This window comes from Haplochromis burtoni, unplaced genomic scaffold (genome assembly GCF_018398535.1).
Source record: "Haplochromis burtoni strain Fernald_Lab_line unplaced genomic scaffold, NCSU_Asbu1 Contig_1175, whole genome shotgun sequence".
NCBI lineage: Eukaryota > Metazoa > Chordata > Actinopteri > Cichliformes > Cichlidae > Haplochromis > Haplochromis burtoni.
The window spans coordinates 35300-49058 of record NW_024583536.1 but is presented as its reverse complement, the minus strand read 5'-3'; the positions used below and the strand labels follow the sequence as shown (position 1 = coordinate 49058).

General features: G+C 40.5%; 1 protein-coding gene across 1 annotated transcript; it reads left to right on the top strand.

The window, feature by feature from the left end:
- The first annotated feature begins 919 nt into the window (after positions 1–919).
- LOC102293862 (desmoglein-2-like) lies at positions 920–10507 on the top strand. Its single transcript, XM_042216661.1, has 6 exons — positions 920–979; positions 5609–5868; positions 5959–6101; positions 9553–9786; positions 10166–10331; positions 10462–10507. Exons 1-5 carry the CDS (start codon positions 920–922, stop codon positions 10291–10293), a joined length of 825 nt encoding a protein of 274 aa, XP_042072595.1. The 3' UTR covers positions 10294–10331; positions 10462–10507.
- Positions 10508–13759: the final 3252 nt, after the last annotated feature.

Genomic DNA, 13759 nt, shown 5'->3' with positions numbered 1-13759 from the left:
ATATAGACATTCAAATTCTTTTAATTTTAGTCTTTGCATAATCCTTAACCTACTTTACATGTGATAAACAGAAAGGTAATTAGAGTTAATTATCTCATCTTTGCCCTCGCAGCTCTCGCTCTTTAGACGACTTTCGTCCTCCAGGCCCAAGCAGACAAATGACAGGGATCAAACCTCAGTGCAGGGCCTTGCCAGCGGAGACCAAGCTATCCAGGGAGAACCTCCATCCCCGGCTGCTGCCATCAGTGCTGTGACTCACCAAGGTCGAGCTCCGCAGCAGTCTGGCTCCAGAGGACCTCGCTCTGGAGCCTGTACTGTGCTATAATTCCATGAAAAAAACTCTCAGATGGCCTCAGTAATCAGAAGAAGAGCAGAGTGTGAACAAGCTAATTAGCTGCAGATTCCCTCAGTGATGCACAGCATCATCAGCAAATACACTAATCAGAACAGACACAAACAGAGAAACTGAATCCTTCCTTCTTATAAACGGTACAAACTTACCACAAACTCATTTTGACTGAAGTCTTCTATTCTGGAAGGTTCTAAGCAAAAGATTGTGGCTGCTCATTAATCCTGGGCACACAGAGGGTAATACCACATCAAACATCCTTCGAAACCTCAAGGAAGCACATTGTTCAGCCAAGAAAACACACAAAAACTTTGCATTTGTTAAAGGATTACTCAACTGTCAGAGACTATAATATGGCTAGGAAAGGTTTTTATTTTTCTGTAAATTATCCTGTCACACCTGAAAACCCTGACACCGCGCTGACTCCAAACAGCAGTGGAAAGAAAAAGTAGAAATTTTGATATGATCCATGTTAGGAAAAAAACACATCTGAATGTTTGTCCAGCCTCAGTCACACAGGTCTGAAGATTGATTGTTGATCCCCTGGTAATCTCTGGTTGCTAGGGGAAAATGAGTGAGTGGTTGCTGGAGGTTCCTGCTAGCCACTTGGAGAAATCAATTGCAAAGAAGGTGCTGCACTAAAAACTTCATCCTGATGTCTTAGGTTGCTAGCATATTGCCGTGGTCGCCTGTAGTTTGCATGGAATATGCTAACCTATGGGTGACTGTAGCAACCTGCTTGCAGCCAAACATTTGCAAAGAGATTTTTGGTGCAACACTGTATACGTCTTTGTGATCGCTTTCATATCCATCAACCTTTTGACAACTGGTCAAGGAATACTCATGGTTCTCTAGTGATCAGTGGTTGCCAGGGTGTCACTAATTAGTCTAAACGTCTGTATGACTGGGGTTAGACCTCCTCTAATGGAGTATGGGACCACTTGGTGGCTCCTCAAAGACTCTTAAAGTGGACCTTTTTTCAGATTTTTCTGTTCTTGGCTCTGTGTGATGTCATACAGAGTGGATATCCTTAATATGGTCATCTGTGAGCAAAGAAACTCCACCTACCTGTGGTGAAAACTGTTTGGGAGGGGAGAAAAGCAACCCCTAGTATCTGATAAATAAGGATTATTTTGAACTGTGAATCATGCAAAGCTGCTCTAACAGAGTCGAAGAATAAAAATCTGGAGGTTCAAGTAATAGAAAAAGGTCAACTTTAAAATGAATTAAAACCAATAAAAAACTTCAAACGGACCTGAGAGTAATGCTTCATAGATGGAGCAGAAGGCAGCTTCTGAGTGATGTATTTTTTTTTCTCTTTTCCTAAAAAACAGAAGAAAAAAACACAACTGACTGACTAATCTCTTTATCATATTTTGTGTTTTTTTTGCTAGTTATCAAATGTTTCTGTAAAAGTTTTAAAGGTTTTCCAACCCTTTGATTCCACTTTATTTCCTGTCAATCTAACTCTTTCCGCACTGAAGAGTTTACCTGGAGTATTCCTTTACGTTCTTGTGTTTTGCTTTCTTTTATTCGGGGTCCCATGGTTTGGAGTCAGCAGCTGGACGTCCCAGTGAATGTTTTCCTCTCCTGAGCCTGTGTGTGTGTGTGTGTGTGTGTGTGTGTGTGTGTGTGTGTGTGTGTGTGTGTGTGTGTGTGTGTGTGTAAATAAGATTATTTATTGCTCATCCTGGAGCACATTTGCACTTTTAATATAAAGGTTTCTTAGAGATGCATTACTTTTATATTCTGATCCAATAATCTCATTTAATCTCTTGCTTATGTTGATTTTTTTTTTTAAGTTTGGATTTTTGTGATAATAAACAATTTTATATAAAGCGACAAAACAGTCTCAGTTTGCCTCCTTTTGTTTTTGTTTCAGTGGGAACATTTGTTGTTTACAAGCACTGTTTTTCATTTATTATTAGTTATTATTATTTATTAAGCAGCACTGAAATACTTTTAGAAAATGGATGAAAATGTGAAGTTTGCAAAAGAGGTTAAATGGTAAAAAGCATCTGAGCAGGTGTACATAACAACGTGGCTGGCGAGTTACGATAAAGTGTACGGATAATCGATCTGCGTCATTTAAAGAGGTAATATCGTGACAAGGAGTTATGAGGAGTGAGGACAGGGTTGAACTCGGAGTGAGGTGTTTTTTTTAAGGCTGATATCTGGTAGTAAAAAAAGGGTGAGACAAAATTCAAAACAAATTTTAAACTTGTTTATTTATTCATTATTATATAGCGTTAGCATTGGGAACATGTTTCATGCAGTAAAAGATAACGATAAAACCACAGATCTACACTGATTTGCTATCAAAATCGACAGTGTACTGCACTTACGCCTCACTCTTCATCAAACTTTTTTATTTCCTGATTCAAACCAGCAATGATCAGATAACAAGCATGTCACGCTGGCTGCTCTGAAAAGGACCCACTAGTTTGATTTCACTAGAAGAAAGACATTACCTGTGGATTGTGTGTGTGTGTGTCTCCTCATTTAGCAGACACGCTACAGGGACTCAATAATCTTCATTTGATCTGGACCAGGACTTTTCTCCAGACATGACTCAGGTTTCTATGACGGGTTTTGTGCTTCTTTTGTTTGTGGTGAGTCAACAAAGAATTTTATGTCTTTACAAACTGAACTTTGTTATTTACTTATTACTTCTTTTTTTTTTAATGGGCTTGATTGGCTTTTTAAGCTAAATTTCTCCCAGACTGAAGAAAGAAGATAAATGGGGCTATTTAATAACATGTGGTTTAGCAGTTTTAGCAGCACCAGAATCACTTCAAACATAAGCGAAACTTTAATACTCCTTTTGGAAGAAAACAGGTGCCCTCGATTAGTATTTATTCTCGTGACTGACTTTATTTAGCTGTAATTATGCCTAGGATGGTGAATACTATATTAGAAGAAAACAAAACACCTCTGTGAGATCAGAAATTCCAGAAAAAGCTGTAAAACAGACTTCAAAGTCTTTTCCCTTCACTTCAAGTATCCTATTGCAACAACATCAAGAAAAGCCAAATGGAATGTGAATTTCACCAAAATTAAATTTGACTGAAACTCCTCAGATGGAAAAAGTAAAACCCAAGATAATTTTCAGGGAAAAATGTTTTTATGTCATGTGTCAGGAAGAGATCCAGAGAGTGATAAAAAACAATGAGAGAAGCCTCACATTTACTGAGTCAAATAATCGATTAAATGCATTTTTGAGGCTGTCATTTTCTACATCTGTATGTATGTTAAAATCACAATAATTATTTTACCAGAACTGAGCAGATAAAAAGTCTGAGAAATCAGACAGTAGAAACTGAGTAAGAGACAAGAGGACAAAAGATAACAACTAAAACTGCTTGTTGACTTTTCTAATTTACTAAGAGCCAAGCTTTCAAACGAATTAAAACGTTGGCTGGGTTTGGTTAATTAATAAGCTGGAGTGGAAGACTGTTGAGGTCAAAAGTCCTCACTGAACATGGTGGATCTCTCCTCAGTAGCCTGAGGAGACTGAGGAGAGTCTCTTCAGGCAAGTATTACCCAGTATTTCCCAGTATTACCTCGAACCCAAATGTTGAGTTTGCTTAATCCACTGCATCCTGTTTGTCTCCAGTCGCACAAGCAAACCAAGCTTCTTATGTTTTATGGCTCTCTTAAAGTTAAGATTAAGCTTCTATAATTTGTCATTGTGAAACATACTGTGATATTTATTAAAAACCACTTAAAAAATTAATCTCCTTGAAGACTAAAGGAATAAAAAAATAAATAAACTCAATACAGAAACCAAAACACATGAAAACAGAAAAACAAACTGTTGTCCAGGGCAGGAATAATGCGAATGAGTAAGGGAACTAACTAGAAATACAAACTCAATAAACTAAGCAGCAGCTTGAACCTAAATAAAAAGAAAGTAGTAAGCACTCAGTATTTAAAAAAATGAAACCAGTAGAATGGTTGAAAGGAACAATGGCCCTTAGGAATGCACCAAAAGAAGCCAAGCCAATATAATTGATCATGTACTGTTAGTGCATCAGCTACAACAAAACTTAAGGTTTTGTTGTGTCTCTGCTTCCTGCACCAAAAATGGTGAAAGAGAAACATGAATTATGTCTCAGCTTTGATTTATGCACTTTTATTTATAAACACCAACAATCATAGGACCCCCATTTGGTGCTTTTGCTTTGCCTGTGAGTGTAACGATGCTCTGATTGTTTTCTAAGATATTTAGAAAATGTGGCTTTCAGAAATGACAGCTGCTGATGCATAGTGTTTGTGAAAGCTGTGACATGCTCAGATAATCATTGGTTTTAATCAGGAAGTAACAGAGTTTGAGGAAATCCTGATAAAGACTTAGGCGCTGGTTCACTGCTATTTTTTGCTGTCAGCTTTGGCAATAAATTAGTTTGATGGTTAGTTTGAAAGCTGGCAATTATTATTGGATGATTATGCTTTCAGAGACCAAAATTATTGTTACTAAAATACTTGACATCATTGTAAAGAACACCATCTTATTAGAAGACTTGTATATTTCACAGCATTTTATCATTTATGCAGCTTTAATTTATGAAAGTGCTAAAGAACCAACTTCAAGTGCCATCCTACAGTCCAGTGGCACAAAGTTTTTTCAGTGTCAGTTCAGCTTTTTTGCTAAAGAAAAAGTGATGCGACATGTTCATGAGCATGTTTTTTAGAAACATAACAAAATGTGAGTGTGAATGAGAGGGGAAAGTTGCAAGAGTGAAGATACAAAGAGTGGTGGTAGTAAAGGTGGACAAGTTTACATCCACATGTCTTTTCCTTACACATGTAACACAACATGAATCCTGAAGGTGTTAAATTTGACAGCAAATTTTGATTTAGTTTTAGTCTTGACTAAAACATTTCTTTTTCTTTCTTTTTTTTTACTATTTAGGCATCTAAATAATTTTAGTTTTGGTCAACTACATATCACATGAATATAGTAGACTAAATCTGAAGCTGATTCAGTGACTAAAACATAAAGCGTAAAAGCTTGTTTGTATTACCGATGCGAGTGGCTCCACACGGTTTACAAACCACTTAATAATTAATAAACCACTTTAATAATTTAACTATGGACAGATATCAAACATAATAAGATTTTCCCTGATAATGCATTATCAGGGATCGTAACCTCTAGTCCCTCATATGCATTTCACTTATGTTCTTCTTGTCTGCCGTGTCACAGGCTGTGAGAATCTGCAAAACGGTGAACTAGAGTTAGCTGTAAAAAACTAGAACCCACCGTTTGATGGAAGTTTTAGAAGTGGAGCAAGTGGTGCCAGGGGGTCAAGAGATGCAGGACCTGGTTCTGGAGTAAAAATTCAAATCTATCCCATCAAAATCAGTGTAAAGAATCAGCTTGAGGGGCCACGTTTTGATCCCAAGGTCAAAGCTATTCCCATCTCAGAGGGAGGAACCTTCTACAACAATGCCGAGGTTATAGGTAGCTATCCTGCAATAGATGAAGACACTGGAAAAGTAGCTGAGAATGTCAGGTCAGTGCTTACATAAGAAACATGAACTATATTGTCATCTTCTCTTCCTATGTACAATGATAACTGGCTTGTGAGCTCTTTCTGATGTAGGTATGCCAAAGTCTCAGACCCTGAAAACTGGCGGACTATTGACTCAGAGACAGCTGAGATCAAACTCAACAAGAGACCTGATAGGGAGTCTCCATACCTGGTCAATGGGACATATTTTGCCAAAGTACTCTGCATTACAGAAGGTACAGAATGAAAGTTTCGTGGTCCTGAGTCTGGTGACTCAGTGTTTTGTGTTTCTTTATTATGATCTTGTTTATTCTGATTGTGTTTTCCATTAAGATTTGCCATCTGCTAGGTTTCTGTTCTGTCTGCCCTGGTCCCACTTTTCTGTGTTCCCTCTGTCTGTCCATTATGTTATTATGTCTGCTCATGAGTCTGCGTCTGTTAAGTTCTGTGTCTCGTCTGGATCTCTGTGTCTGTCATGTACTTCCTGTTTTACTTTGTAGGTCTGTACCTTATGTCAGTGCGTTCAGCTTTGTCCTCTCCCTGTCACGTCAGTGTAATCTGCGCCAGCTGTGTCGCCCAGCTGTTTCCTCTTAGCTCTGTTCACCTCTGGTATTTAGTGTCTGCGTCTTCCCCTGCTCGTTATTGCGTCGTACCCTCACTTTCACTGTGTGTTCTGCTTGCCAGCCTGCCTGCCTGTTAAGTTTGTTCCGTATTCCCAGTTTAGTTAGTTTTTTGTTCCGTTTCTTTCCAGCAATAAAGCTGAGTATTTTGAGTTACGTTTGCCTCCGTGAGTTCTGCATTTTGGGTCCCTTCTTCTTGCCTGCCTGCACATAGTCATGATAGAAAGTCCTGGAACTTGTCTCTGAAGAAAGGAAAGATCAGTGGAAATGAAGTTAAACTGGTGACTAATATATTAACATCTCTGTTTTCACATCACAGACATGCCTAGTAAAACAGCACTGGTACCATAGCCATCCAGGTTGAAGATTTGAATGACCACTGCCCCATCCTGACCAGTAATACCTATATTATATGCACCAGAGAGAATACTGTTATTCTGAATGCCAATGATGAGGATGCATATCCTAATGGACCTCCTTTTAAATTTGAGATCATCCCAGAAGGCACCAAAGGACAATGGAAAGTGGAGCATCTCAATCAGAATCAGAATCAGAATCAGAATCAGAATGGGGTTTATTGCCAAATGTTGAGCAGGTTTACAACATTAGGAAATTGCTGCGGTGCTTCAGTGCAAACATGGTGTCATAAATAACACTTAAATAGACATGGAAAAAATAAAAGTAGGGATAAGAATTAAAAGTGCTACGTGGAAAGATATGTGCATGAGATATACATGAGATATATACATGAGAGTAAGAATTAAGAGTGCTACGTTGAAAGATATATACATGAGTGCAGGTGGTGATCAGTGCCAAACATGGAATGATACAGTGAACACAGCGTAGGGTCATGTGTTAGTGGCGGGGACAGTCATATGGTTATTGTTCATGTGTCCAACAGCAGAGGGGAAGAAACTGTTCTTATGGCGAGAGGTTCTGGTGCGAATGGACCGGAGCCTCCTGCCTGAGGGGAGCAGGTCAAACAGACTGTGTCCAGGGTGAGAAGGGTCAGCTGAGATCCGAGCTGCACGCCGCAATGTCCTGGAGGTGTACAGGTCCTGCAGAGATGGGAGTCTGCAGCCAATCACCTTCTCAGCAGAGCGCACAACACGCTGCAGTCTCTGTTTGTCCCTGATAGTGGCTCCAGCGTACCACACGGTGATGGAGGAGGTGAGGATGGACTCGATGATTGCAGTGTAGAACTGCATCATCGTCCGTGTTGGCAGGTTGAATTTCTTCAGCTGCCTCAGGAAGTACATCCTCTGCTGGGCTTTCTTGATGACGGAGGTGATGGTGGGCTCCCACTTCAGGTCCTGGGTGATGGTGGTACCCAGGAAGCGGAATGAGTCCACAGAGGTGATGGGGGTGTCAGTCAGGATGATGGGGGGGAGTGGGGCTGTGTGCTTCCTGAAGTCCACAATAATCTCCACTGTCTTCTGGGCATTCAGCACCAGGTTGTTGTGGCTGCACCAGGACACCAGACGTTCAACCTCCCTCCTGTAGGCAGACTCGTCCCCGTCCGAGATGAGTCCAATAACGGTGGTGTCATCTGCAAACTTGATTAGCTTGACAGACTGGTGGGTGGAGGTGCAGCAGTTGGTGTACAGGGAGAAGAGCAGAGGAGAAAGAACACAGCCCTGAGGGGAGCCGGTGCTGATGGTCCGGGAGTCCGAGACATTCTTTCCCAGCCTCACATGCTGCTTCCTGTCCGTCAGGAAGTCAGTGATCCACCGGCAGATGGGATCAGGCACATTCATCTGGGAAAGCTTGTCTCGGAGATGGTCTGGAAGGATGGTGTTGAAGGCAGAGCTGAAGTCCACAAACAGGATCCTGGCGTAGGTTCCTGGGGAGTCCAGATGCTGCAGGATGAAGTGTAGGGCCATGTTGATGGCGTCGTCTACAGACCTGTTGGCTCTGTATGCAAACTGCAGGGGGTCCAGGAGGGGGGCCGTGAGGGTCCTGAGATGGGAGAGAACTAGGCGCTCAAATGACTTCATGACCACAGATGTCAGAGCCACGGGTCTGTAGTCATTTAGTCCAGTGATCCTAGGTTTCTTGGGGACAGGGATTATGGTGGAGGACTTGAAGCAGGCAGGCACATGACATGCCTGCAGTGAGGAGTTGAAAATGCCAGAAAACACTGGGGCCAGCTCGTTTGCACAGTGTCTGAGGGTGGCAGGAGACACACCGTCTGGGCCGGGAGCTTTCCGAGCATTCAGACTCCTAAACTGCTTCCTCACATCTGCTTCATGAATATGAAGAGTTGTGGTGGGAGGAGGTGGTGTGAAATCCTCTTTTGTGTGGGGTGAGGAGGGGGGTGTTGTAGGTGAACAGGTTTGAAGGTGGTGATGGCTCTATGGAGGGGGGAGAGGTGGGGGAATTAGTGTCCAAAGTGTCTCTATTGTTGGGGCCGTTGGAGGTGTGAAGGCTGCCTGATGGCTCGTCAAAACGGCAGTAGAAGTCGTTAAGGGTGTTGGCCAAGAGCAAGTCATCAGTGGAGTGGGGGGTTTGGTGAGGAGATGACTTCCAATCATTTAAAATATATCTAGTTAAAAAATACAATTTAATAAATAAATACAAAAAAAAGCACAGAAAATTCGGAGCTAGTTGTGTCAACTTTGTTTTCATCTTTCAGAATTCATTTTATTACCGAGTAATAGGTCATGTTTTTAAACTAGCAGCAAGCTAGTCAAACTTGAGAAAGTTCAGAATCTGTCATAAATCAGAGAAATTTCAAATTTGCACTCAGTTGCAGACACATGAAAATAGGCAAAGTAAACTGAAAACAGATCTTCATTCTGGCTGATGAAAAGTCCAAAGTCACTTGAGTAATTAAACAAAATCACAAACTTGCTAGAAACATGCAGGAAAGGTTAACAGGTACTGGGACAAACACTGAGGGGGAGAACTTGTATTGTGCACTATACATATACGAGGATAAAATCCATTTGCATTTTTGTTTTTTTGTTTTTTTATCAGCAGTTTACTTGTATGTTTTGAGCTGTACTTTAAGAGTGGTGCACATTAATTCTGTACATGTTCCACATTTCTGTTTGATTTCTGACAGACACTGCAGCTATTTTGCGGGCTCAGGAGACCGTGGGGCCTGGTATCTACATGGTGGAATTAGTGGTAAAAGATCAGCAGGGACATTTCTGTCCAGAACCACAAAAAATGACAGTTCAAATTTGCAGCTGTGAGGATGGAGTCATATGTGGAAACAATCAGCCAATCAAAGGAGCACGATTAGGATCTGCAGGGATTGGGACACTAGTACAGGGCCCATTGCTGGTGCTGCTACGTAAGTAAGATAACTTTAGTGGATAATTTTGATGAAGCAAAAATTTTAAGTGAGTTTTTGAAATTTCAGATCCGCTGATTGGATTATACATTTAAATGTAAACATGAGAGTCCATGCTTGCTTTTAAGTAATTAAAAGCAATCCTGGCATTCCTTTCAAATTTATAAAGAACCATTCTGAGACCAGAATATAAAAAAAATAATAATAATAAAATAATTATTTTTCAGTAATAGCTAAAATATAAACACTGGTGTCATTTCACTCTAACTCTAAAAATCTTAATGGAGTCAGTGTTAATCAAAGTCTTGTTTGAAGCATCAGTGCAGTCGTCTCCACATTTCTGAAGGCTTAAGTTTGACTAAAACCTTTTTCTTTGCAGTTGGTCCTCTGCTGCTGATATCCTGTCACTGTAGACATGCTGCAAGAGATTTGCCCACAACGAATACTGTCAAGGTTAAAATTCGAGCTGAGGCTCAACAAGAGGTGGAGGAATTGACGCTGGAATAAGTCTGCCTGACAATTTTCTTATACACTGTTAAACTCAGGTCAGTAATCTGAAGCTAACCTTGTGATGCTGAATTTTTTACAGTTTAATATAAAATTGAAATCCAGTTTGAGTTTTTCAGTTTTTAACGGTATCTTTAAAAACATGACTCCGTTTGTGATTTTTTTTAGAAGACTTTATCGGACTCATCTCGGACGGGGATGAGTCTGCCTACAGGAGGGAGGTTGAACGTCTGGTGTCCTGGTGCAGCCACAACAACCTGGTGCTGAATGCCCAGAAGACAGTGGAGATTATTGTGGACTTCAGGAAGCACACAGCCCCACTCCCCCCCATCATCCTGACTGACACCCCCATCACCTCTGTGGACTCGTTCCGCTTCCTGGGTACCACCATCACCCAGGACCTGAAGTGGGAGCCCACCATCACTTCCGTCATTAAGAAAGCCCAGCAGAGGATGTACTTCCTGAGGCAGCTGAAGAAATTCAACCTGCCAACATGGACGATGATGCAATTCTACACTGCAATCATCGAGTCCATCCTCACCTCCTCCATCACCGTGTGGTACGCTGGAGCCACTATCAGGGACAAACAGAGACTGCAGCGTGTTGTGCGCTCTGCTGAGAAGGTGATTGGCTCCCGCGCTGTCATCGCTGTGGACCGGCTGTACGTGGACGGACAGCTCCACCGCGACCCCAACATCACTCCGTGGCTGTATTAACCTCACACCAGATAAGAATCAGCTACACCATTTCCCTATCCACTCACACTAACTTGCATTAACATCTGTTTAACTTACCAGTATCAAATCGCATCTTAAAGTGTGATTTCATAGCAGAATTAACACCGTCACTCTCCGTCAGTGATTTAATTGGAATGTTTACGTTTTGTTTCTGGTTTTTTTTTCTTCTCGTTTTTTTTTCCCTCCTCTCTTTTCCCCCTCTTGGTTTTATGCTGCTCACCCCTGTCCTTGGTTTCTTTCTTTATTCCTTTCACTGCCTCGATCACCTGCTTCGACACTCATCCACAAACATCCTTTATTTCGACACATACGCACCATGCGCTCAACGGCAGCACATTTACATCAGTCAGACAGCGCACACAGTCATATAAGATACACACACACACACTTAAGCCAAGCCTACTCATATTAGTAACTATGCATACACTAAGTCAGACCCACGGAGCATCTCGCCACACATTTTTTCTCTCTCTCCTTCTCTTTATTTATGAACAAGTGACGTATTCTCTCCACCTGTCTAAGCGACGCACACAGCATACATCCCTAGTTATACACAAACATCTATGGGTACACTGAGGTTCATTACATGGAATATAAATGGAGCTGGCTCCAGAGAAAAGAGGTTAAAAATATTTAACCAACTCAAAAAACTACAGGCAGATGTTGTCCTTTTACAAGAGACCCACAGACCTCTTAGAGGTTCGAATGAACTTAAAACACCTGAGTTTCCTAATGTGTTCTCAGCTTGTTATAATTCTAGACAAAGGGGAGTAGCAATTTTAATACATAAAAATATTAATTTCACAGTACTCGATACAGTTATAGATCCAGAGGGCAGATTCTTAATCATTAAACTATCTATACTTGATAAAAAGCTATGTATTGCAAGTGTATATGGTCCAAATGTTGATGATCCCTCATTCTTTCACGGTTTTTTCAGTGCACTCTCTGAACACTTAGATGGCACACTTGTTCTTGGAGGTGACCTCAACCTTGGACTAAATGAAGACATGGATAGGCTCAATACAGCGGGAACTCAGCGTAATTGGCAGTCCACAAATATAATCAAACAATATATGAGCGACTTTGGTCTTTGCGATGCATGGCGCTCCCGTCACCCCACCAGTAAGGAATATACTTTTTTCTCACATGTCCATCACTCCTACTCTCGTCTGGATTATTTTTTGGTCAGCAGCTCACTGCTGAACGACATTTCAGACACTGAGATTCATCCTATAGCTGTCAGCGATCATGGTCCTGTATCTTTAACACTAATGCACAAGAATAATACTACGCCAAGAAAAAACTGGAGATTTAATATATCACTACTTAAAGATGAAGACTTTATTAAATATTTTAAAAAAGAGTGGACTTCATATTTGGACTATAATGACACTCCCGAAACATCAGCTTCTGTTCTATGGGAAGCAGGGAAAGCTGTGATGAGAGGTAAAATAATTTCTTTCTCATCACATAAAAAGAAAAAAGAAAACAAAAATATTCAGGAATTAGAAAAAAACATCAAATCACTAGAAGAAGCCTACGCGTCCCACCAAGATCAGGAAACATTGAACAAAATACGCAAAACAAAACTAGAATTAAATGAGATAATTGATAAAAAAACAAAATTCTTAGTACAAAGACTACGCCTACAAAATTATGAACATGGTAATAAATCCGGTCAATTTCTAGCAAACCAGCTAAAAATAAATAAAGAAAAAACAACTATATGTGCTGTTCAAGATTCATCTGGGAACACAATATATGAACCGATACAAATAAACAACATTTTCAGGGATTTCTATAAAACGTTGTATTCACCACAAATAAACCCATCTAAAAAAGAAATTGATCAGTTTTTGGACAACATAACTCTTCCAAAATTATTGGACACTCAAGCAATGGCACTGGATTCACCACTGACACCAGGTGAACTCCAGGAAGCCCTGATAAGTATGCACAATAATAAGGCTCCAGGTCCAGACGGCTTTCCTGCAGAATTCTACAAAGAATTCTGGTCGATTCTAGCACCAGTTTTCTACAGAACGTTGTTGGAAATTAAAGAAAAGGGCAGACTTCCATCAAATATGAATTCTGCAAACATTAATCTCCTGCTAAAACCAGGCAAAGACCCTGTATATCCCTCAAGCTATCGTCCAATATCCCTTATAAATGTAGACCTTAAAATAATCTGCAAAGCTCTCTCAAAGAGACTGGAGAAAATAACCCCCCTCTTAATTCATCCTGACCAAACTGGTTTCATAAAAGGTAGGCACTCATCAACAAATACACGTAGATTACTTAATTTGATAGACTACTCATACAGTAAAAACCTAGAAACTACAATATTCTCTTTAGACGCAGAAAAAGCATTTGACAGAGTTAACTGGAAATTTCTATTTGCAACTTTACACAAATTTGGTTTTGGATCCTCTTTCATAAACTGGTTAAAAATATTATATAATTCCCCAACAGCTTGTGTTAGAACAAATGACCAGACATCCTCCAGCTTCTGTCTCTTGAGGGGCACCAGGCAGGGATGCCCACTCTCCCCTTCACTATTTGCAATTTTTATTGAACCACTAGCAGCAGCAATTAGACAGAATTCAGTAATTAAGGGCATAAAATGCAAGAACGTGGAACATAAAATCAGCCTTTATGCGGATGATGTGTTACTCTTTCTCCAAAATTCACAAACCAATATCTCTGGGGTGATTGAATTGATAAAC